The sequence below is a fragment of the Arachis stenosperma genome, chromosome 2, assembly GCF_014773155.1.
Source record: "Arachis stenosperma cultivar V10309 chromosome 2, arast.V10309.gnm1.PFL2, whole genome shotgun sequence".
Classification (NCBI taxonomy): Eukaryota; Viridiplantae; Streptophyta; class Magnoliopsida; order Fabales; family Fabaceae; genus Arachis; species Arachis stenosperma.
The window spans coordinates 62,973,795-62,982,235 of record NC_080378.1 but is presented as its reverse complement, the minus strand read 5'-3'; the positions used below and the strand labels follow the sequence as shown (position 1 = coordinate 62,982,235).

Here is an 8,441-nt window from a genome sequence, read left to right as displayed (position 1 = left end):
GCATCCCTTGAGGCATCTCAAGGATTTCTTTATGATGAGCTTCCTCATGCATCTCTTGAGAACCGTGGAGGGTCTCTCTTGCTTGCTCCATCCTCTTCTTGGTGATGGGCTTATCCTCTTCAATGGAGATGTCTCCTTCTATGATAACTCCAGCTGAGTAACATAGATGGCAAATAAGGTGAGGAAAAGCTAGCCTTGTCGTGTTGGAGGGCTTGTCAGCTATTTTGTAGATTTCATTGGAGATGACTTCATGAACTTCTACTTCCTCTCCAATCATGATGCTAGTGGGAATGATGGAGCGTTGAATGAACTCCAACCATCCTCTAGCCATAGGCTTGAGGTCCAGTCTTCTTAGTTGAACTGGCTTGCCTTTGGAGTCTCTCTTCCATTGAGCTCCTTCCACACATATGTCCGTAAGGACTTGGTCCAACCTTTGATTAAAGTTGACCCTTCTAGTGTAGGGGCGTTCATCTCCTTGCATCATGGGCAAGTGGAATGCCAACCTCACATTTTTCGGACTAAAATCTAAGTATTTCCCCTGAACCATTGTGAGATAATTCTTTGGACTCGGGTTCATACTTTGATCATGGTTCCTAGTGATCCATGCATTGGCATAGAACTCTTGAACCATTAAGATTCCGACTTGTTGCATGGGGTTGGTTAGGACTTCCCAACCTCTTCTTCGGATTTCATGTCGGATCTCCGGATACTCATTTTTCTTGAGCTTGAAAGGGACCTCAGCGATCACCTTCTTCTTTGCCACAACATCATAGAAGTGGTCTTGATGGCTCTTGGAGATGAATCTTTCCATCTCCCATGACTCGGAGGTGGAAGCTTTTGTCTTCCCTTTTCCTTTTCTAGAGGATTCTCCGGCCTTAGGTGCCATTGATGGTAATGGAAAAACAAAAAGCTTATGCTTTTACCACACTAAACTTAAAATATTGCTCGCCCTCGAGCAATAGAAGAAAGAAGAGAAGAAGAAGAAGAAGAGAATATGGATGAGAAGAGGAAGTGTAGGTTCGGTCAAGGTATGGAAGAGGGGGTTGTGTTGTGTGAAAATGAAATAGAATGGAAGGGTATATATAGGGAGAGGGGAGAGTGAAGTTTCGGCCATATAGGGTGGGATTGGGTGGGAAAATATTTTTGAATTTTGAAGGTAGGTGGGGTTTATGGGGAAGAGTGGATGGATGTGAGTGGTGAAGGGGGTAATTGGGAAGAGAGATTGAGGTGATTGGTGAAGGGTTTTGGGAAGGAGTGTTTATTGGGAAGAGAGATTCAGAGATTGAAGTTGTTGGGAAGTGTGACATGGGAAGAGTAAAATAGGATTAGGAGGTAAAGTGGGAATATGTTAGATGGGGATCCTGTGGGGTCCACAGATCCTGAGGTGTCAAGGAATTCCATCCTTGCACCAAATAGGCATGTAAATTGCCTTTGCACACCATTCTGGCATTTAAACGCCGTGTGGTGCACATTCTGGGCGTTCAACGCCCATGTAAAGCATGTTTCTGGCGTTGAACGCCAGTTTCATGCTTGTTACTGGCGTTCAGCGCCAGCTTTTCTTCTCTAGGCACATTCCTGGCGTTCAGCGCCAGAATGTTGCTTGTTTCTGGCGTTCAGCGCCAGAATGATGCTCTGTTCTGGCGTTGAACGCCGGCCAGATGCATCTTACTGGCGTTGAACGCCAGCCTGTGCTTCTTCCAGGGTGCGAATTTTTTTTTCTTCTGCTGTTTTTGATTCTGTTTTTAATTTTTATGATTTTTTTCGTGACTCCTCATGATCATGTACCTAATAAAACACAAAATAACAATAAAATAGAATAAAATAAAAATTAGATAAATAAAATTGGGTTACCTCCCAACAAGCGCTTCTTTAATGTCAATAGCTTGACAGTGGCTCTCATGGAGCCACAAGGTGATCAGGTCAATGTTGTATAGTGCCAACACCAAACTTAGAGTTTGGATATGGGGTCTTAACACCAAACTTAGAGTTTGGTTGTGGCCTCCCAACACCAAATTTAGAGTTTGACTGTGGGGGCTTTTCTTGACTCTGAACTGAGAGAAGCTCTTCATGCTTACTCTCTTTTATCACAGAGGGATGGCCATGTGCCTTAAACACAAGGTAGTCCCCATTCAATTGAAGGACTAATTCACCTCTGTTGACATCTATCACAGCTCCTGCTGTGGCTAGGAAAGGTCTTCCAAGGATGATGCAATCATCCTCTTCCTTCCTAGTGTCTAAGATTATGAAATCAGCAGGGATGTAAAGGCCTTCAACCTGTACTAACACGTCCTCTACTATTCCATAAGCTTGTCTCAATGACTTGTCTACCAATTGTAATGAGAACAAGGCAGGTTGTACCTCAATGATCCCCAGCTTCTCCATTACAGAGAGTGGCATAAGATTTATCCCTGACCCCAGATCACATAGAGCTTTTTCAAAGGTCATGGTGCCTATGGTACAAGGTATTAAGAACTTGCCAAGATCTTGTCTCTTTTGAGGTAAAATTTTCTGAATCCAGGTGTCTAGTTCACCAATGAGCAAGGGAGTTTCACTTTCCCAAGTCTCATTGCCAAACAACTTGGAATTCAGCTTCATGATAGCTCCTAAATATTGAGCAACTTACTCTCCAGTTACATCTTCATCCTCTTCAGAGGAAGAATAGTCTTCAGAGCTCATGAATGGCAGAAGGAGATTTAATGGAATCTCTATGGTCTCTATATGAGCCTCAGATTCCCTTGGATCCTTAATAGGAAACTCCTTCTTGCTTGAGAGACGTCCCAGAAGGTCTTTCTCACTAGGATTTTCGTTCTCCTCCTCCCTTGTGCATTCGGCCATATTGATTATATCAATGGCCTTGCACTCTCCCTTTGGATTCTCTTTTGTATTGCTTGGGAGAATACTGGGAGGAGTTTCAATGACTTTCTTACTCAGCTGGCCCACTTGTGCCTCCAGATTTCTAATGGAGGATCTTGTTTCACTCATGAAACTGAATGTGGCCTTTGACAGATCAGAGACTAGGTTAGCTAAATGAGAAATGCTTTGTTCAGAATTCTCTGTCTGTTGCTGAGAAGATAATGGAAAAGGCTTGCCATTGCTCAGCCTATTGCGTCCACCATTGTTAAAGCCTTGTTGAGGCTTTTGTTGATCCTTCCATGAGAAATTTGGATGATTTCTCCATGATGAGTTATAGGTGTTTCCATAAGGTTCACCCATGTAATTAACCTCTGCCATGGCAGGGTTCTCCTTCAGGAGCTGCCTCTTTAGTACTGTTGGATGCATGTTGCCATCCATTCAGATTTTGAGAGATCATGTTGACCTGTTGAGTTAACACTTTGTTCTGAGCCAATATGGCATTCAGAGCATCAATTTCAAGAACTTCTTTCTTCTGAGGTATCCCATTATTCACGAAATTCCTCTCAGAAGTGTACATGAATTGGTTGTTTGCAACCATATCAATGAGTTCTTGAGCCTCTTCAGGCATTTTCTTTAGGTGAATAGATCCACCTGCAGAATGGTCCAATGACATTTTTGAAAATTCAGATAGACCATAATAGAATATATCTAATATGGTCCATTCTGAAAACATGTCAGATGGACATCTTTTGGTCAGTTGCTTGTATCTTTCCCAAGCTTCATAGAGGGATTCACCATCTTTTTGTTTGAAGGTTTGAACATCTACTCTCAGCTTGCTCAACTTTTGAGGAAGAAAGAATTTATCCAAGAAGGCAGTAACCAGCTTATCCCAGGAGTCCAAGCTATCCTTGGGTTGTGAATCCAACCATATTCTAGCTCCGTCTCTTACAGCAAAAGGGAAAAGCATGAGTCTGTAGACTTCAGGATCAACTCCATTCGTCTTTACAGTCTCACAGATCTGCAAGAACTCAGTTAAAAACTGATAAGGATCTTCAGATGGAAGTCCATAAAACTTGCAGTTTTGTTGCATTAAGGAAACTAGTTGAGGTTTCAGCTCAAAGTTGTTGGCTCTAATGGCAGGAATGGAGATGCTTCTTCCATCAAATTTGGACGTTGGCTTTGTGAAGTCACCAAGCATTCTCCTTGCATTATTATTATTTTCGGCTGCCATCTCCTTCTCTTGTTCGAAAATTTCTGAAAGGTTGTTTCTGGATTGTCGTAATTTAGTTTCTCTTAGTTTTCTTTTCAGAGTCCTTTCAGGTTCTGGATCAATTTCAACAAGAGTGCCTTTTTCCCTGTTCCTGCTCATATAAAAGAGAAGAAAACAAGAAAAGAAGGGGAATCCTCTATGTCACAGTATAGAGATTCCTTTGTGTTAGTAGAAAAAGAAAGGGGAGAAGAATGTAGAAGAATGGATTCGGATATTTAGATGGAGAGAGGTGAAGAGAAGTGTTAGTAATTAAATAATTAAATAGAATAAGAAAAGAGAGGGAGAATTTTGAAAATAATTTTGAAAAAGGGGTTAGTATTTTCGAAAATTAAAAGATATTAAAATTAAAACATGAAACACTTAGTTAATTAAAAAGAATTTTTAAAAATGGTGAGATATTTTCGAAAATTAGAGAGGGAAAAGTAGTTAGGTGGTTTTGAAAAAGATAAGAAACAAACACAAAGTTAGTTAGTTGATTGAAAAAGATTTGAAATTAAATTTTAAAAAGATAAGAAGATAAGAAGTTAGATAAGATATTTTGAAATCAAATTTTGAAAAAGATAAAATTTTGAGAAGGATAAGATAAAAAATTTTAAGAAAAAGATATTTTGAAAAAGATTTAATTTTTAAAATGACTTAACTGACAAGAAACTACAAGATAAGATTCTAGAATTTAAAGATTGAACCTTTCTTAACAAGAAAGTAACAAACTTCAAATTTTTGAATCAATCACATTAATTGTTAGCTAATTTTCGAAAATTTGATATAAAGATAAGAAAAAAAAAATTTGAAATTATTTTGAAAAAGATTTTTGAAATTTTCGAAAAATAGAAAAAAATGAAAAGGATATAATTTTTGAAAAAGATTTTAAAAAGATAAGATTTTTAAAATTGAAAATTTGACTTGACTTGTAAGAAACAACTAATTTTGAAAATTTTTGACCAAGTCAACCCAAAATTTCGAAAATTTGGAGAGAAAAAAGGAAAAGATATATTTTTGATTTTTGAATTTTTAAAGATGAGAGAGAAAAACACAAATATGACCCAAAACATAAAAATTTTGGATCAAAACACAAGATGCATGTAAGAACACTATGAATGTCAAGATGAACACCAAAAACACTTTGAAGATCATGATGAACATCAAGAACATAATTTTGAAAAATTTTTGATGCAAAGAAAACATGCAAGACACCAAACTTAGAAATTTTTTATGCATGGATACTAACAAACAAAAAATGCATAAGAAAAACAACAAACAACACAAAACAAGAAAACATCAAGATCAAACAAGAAGACTTATCAAGAACAACTTGAAGATCATGAAGAACACTATGAATGCATGGAATTTTCGAAAAATGCAAGAAAAATTTTTAAAGCATGCAATTGACACCAAACTTAAAAATTGACTCAAGACCCAAACAAGAAACACAAAATAATTTTGGTTTTTATGATTTTATTAATTTTTTGAATTTTTATTAATTTTTTCGAAAATAAAGTTTGTAAAAACGAAAAAGAAAAGAAAAATTTTGAAAAAGTTTTTGAAAAGAAAATTACCTAATCTGAGCAACAAGATGAACCGTCAGTTGTCCAAACTCGAACAATCCCCGGCAACGGCGCCAAAAACTTGGTGGACGAAATTGTGATTCCTTTGTTATTGTATTTTGTAAAATTCATTGCTTTTTCAACTATGTGTGGACACAACTCCGTTCAACTTAACCAGCAAGTGTACTGGGTCATCCAAGTAATACCTTACGTGAGTAAGGGTCGATCCCACAGAGATTGTTGGTATGAAGCAAGCTATGGTCACCTTGTAAATCTCAGTTAGGCAAATTAAATGGTTTTGGGTTTCAAAAATTAATAATAAAAGGAAAATAAAAGGGATAGAAATACTTATGTAAATTAATAGTGGGAGTTTCAAATAGGTGTATGGAGATGCTGTGCTCCTCTTGAAACTCTACTTCACTACTCGCTCTTCCTTCAATCCTTCTTACTCCTTTCCATGGCAAGCTGTATGTAGGGCATCACCATCATCAATGGCTACTTTCAATCCTCTCGGGAAAATGGTCCTATGCGCTGTCACTGCACGGCTAATCGTCTGGAGGCATCACCCTTGCTGATGGCTACATCCCATCCTCTCAATGAAAACGTTCCAAATGCTCTGTCACAGCACGGCTAATCATCTGTCGGTTCTCAATCAGGTTGGAATAGAATCCATTGATTCTTTTGCGTTTGTCATCACGCCCAGCCTTCAGGAGTTTGAAGCTCGTCACAGTCATTCAATTCCGGAATCCTACTCGGAATACCACAGACAAGGTTAGACTTTCCGGATCCCCATGAATGCCGCCATCTATCTAGCTTATACCACGAAGATTCTGTTGGGGAATCTAAGAGATATGCGCCTTGCCTAGAGTAGAACGGAAGTGGTTGTCAATCACGCGCGTTCATAGGTGAGAATGATGATGAGTGTCACGGATCATCACATTCATCAAGTTGAAGTGCAACATATATCTTGGAATAAGAATAAAAGAGAATTGAATAAAAAGTAATAGTAATAGTATTGAAACTTGAGGTACAGCAGAGCTCCACACCCTTAATCTATGGTGTGCAGAAACTCCACCGTTGAAAATACATAAGTGAAAGGTTCAGGCATGGCCGAATGGCCAGCCCCCAAAACGTGATCACAGGATTCAAAATACAATCCAGGATGATATTATGATAGTAAAAAGTTCTATTTATAATAAACTAGCTCCTAGGGTTTACATGAGTAAGTAATTGATGCATAAATCCACTTCCGGGGCCCACTTGGTGTATGTTTGGGCTGAGCTTGATCTATCCACGAGCTGAGGCTTTTATTGGAGTTGAACTCCAAGTTATGACGTGTTTTGGGCGTTCAACTCCGGATCATGACGTGTTTCTGGCGTTTAACTCCAGACAGCAGCATGTACTTGGGGTTCAACGCCAAGTTACGTCGTCAAATTCCGAATAAAGTATGGACTATTATATATTGCTGGAAAGCTCTGGCTGTCTAATTTTCAACGCCGTTGAGAGCGCGGCATTTGGAGTTCTGTAGCTCCAGAAAATCCATTTCGAGTGCAGGGAGGTCAGATTCCAACAGCATCAGCAGTCCTTTTGTCTGCCTTCTTTCAGAGTTTTGCTCAAGTCCCTCAATTTCAGCCAGAATTTACCTGAAATCACAGAAAAACACACAAACTCATAGTAAAGTCCAGAAATATGAATTTAACATAAAAACTAATGAAAACATCCCTAAAAGTAGCTTGAACTTACTAAAAACTACCTAAAAATAATGCCAAAAAGCGTATAAATTATCCGCTCATCAGTAACTCTCTGTTTCTTTTCTTCAATGTTGCGAAGGCACTGTGACGCGAGCGCATCAATGATGCTGGCGCGTCGCATGCCTTAACCCTCTTTTTTTTTATAGATGCAATATGCAATATGCGGATGAGATGTAAAATATAGGCATTAGTACTGAGAAGAGTTATTGACGAAGGAAAGTAAGGAGAGGGGAAGGAACGATCATACCATGGTGGGTTGTCTCCCACCCAGCACTTTGCTTTAACGTCCTTAAGTTGGACGCTCCACTAGCTCAGTCTTCTGCTGTGGGTGGATCTTCCAAGAGGAAGATCTCCAGTTCCTGGTTTTTCGCCATCTTTTCACCATGGAATAACTTCAAGCGATGTCCATTGACTTTGATAAGTTCAGAGCTTGAAGGATGGCTCAAGTGAAAGACTCCGTATGGTTCCACCCTCTCTACTCGATAGGGACCATCCCATCTGGATCTCAGCTTGCCTGGCATGAGCCACATTCTGGAGTTATAAAGTAGGACTAAGTCCCCAGGTTGGAATTCTCTTCTCTTGATATTCTTGTCATGCACAGCCTTCACTTTCTCTTTATACAGCCTGGAGTTTTCATAAGCTTCTAGGCGAAGACTCTCTAATTCTTGCATTTGCAACTTCTGTTCAGCTCTAGCTCTTTCATAGTCCATGTTGCATTCCTTTACCGCCCAGAAGGCTTTGTGTTCCAACTCAACTGGGAGATGACAGGCCTTTCCATAAACCAAGCAGAAAGGACTCATCCTAATCGGTGTCTTATATGCTGTCCGATATGCCCAAAGCGCATCTTGGAGCCTGGTGCTCCAGTCCTTTCTATGAGGCTTGACAATCTTTTGCAGTATACACTTTATCTCTCTGTTAGACACCTCTGCTTGCCCATTAGTCTGGGGGTGATAGGCTGTTGATACTTTATGAATTATCACATGCCTCTTTAGTAAACCTGTTAGTCTCCTGTTACAAAAGTGA

At 39.2% G+C, this 8,441-nt stretch overlaps 1 protein-coding gene and 1 non-coding gene across 2 annotated transcripts; one reads left to right on the top strand and one right to left on the bottom strand.

Annotated features, from left to right (window-relative positions):
* The first annotated feature begins 3,584 nt into the window (after positions 1 to 3,584).
* LOC130964473 (small nucleolar RNA R71) lies at positions 3,585 to 3,688 on the top strand. Its single transcript, XR_009080566.1, has one exon. It is a non-coding gene; the product is annotated as a small nucleolar RNA R71 (small nucleolar RNA).
* A 4,041-nt stretch (positions 3,689 to 7,729) lies between these two features.
* On the bottom strand, positions 7,730 to 8,128 carry LOC130962936 (uncharacterized). Its single transcript, XM_057889093.1, has one exon. It carries the CDS (start codon positions 8,126 to 8,128, stop codon positions 7,730 to 7,732), a length of 399 nt encoding a protein of 132 aa, XP_057745076.1.
* Between the last annotated feature and the right edge of the window lie 313 nt (positions 8,129 to 8,441).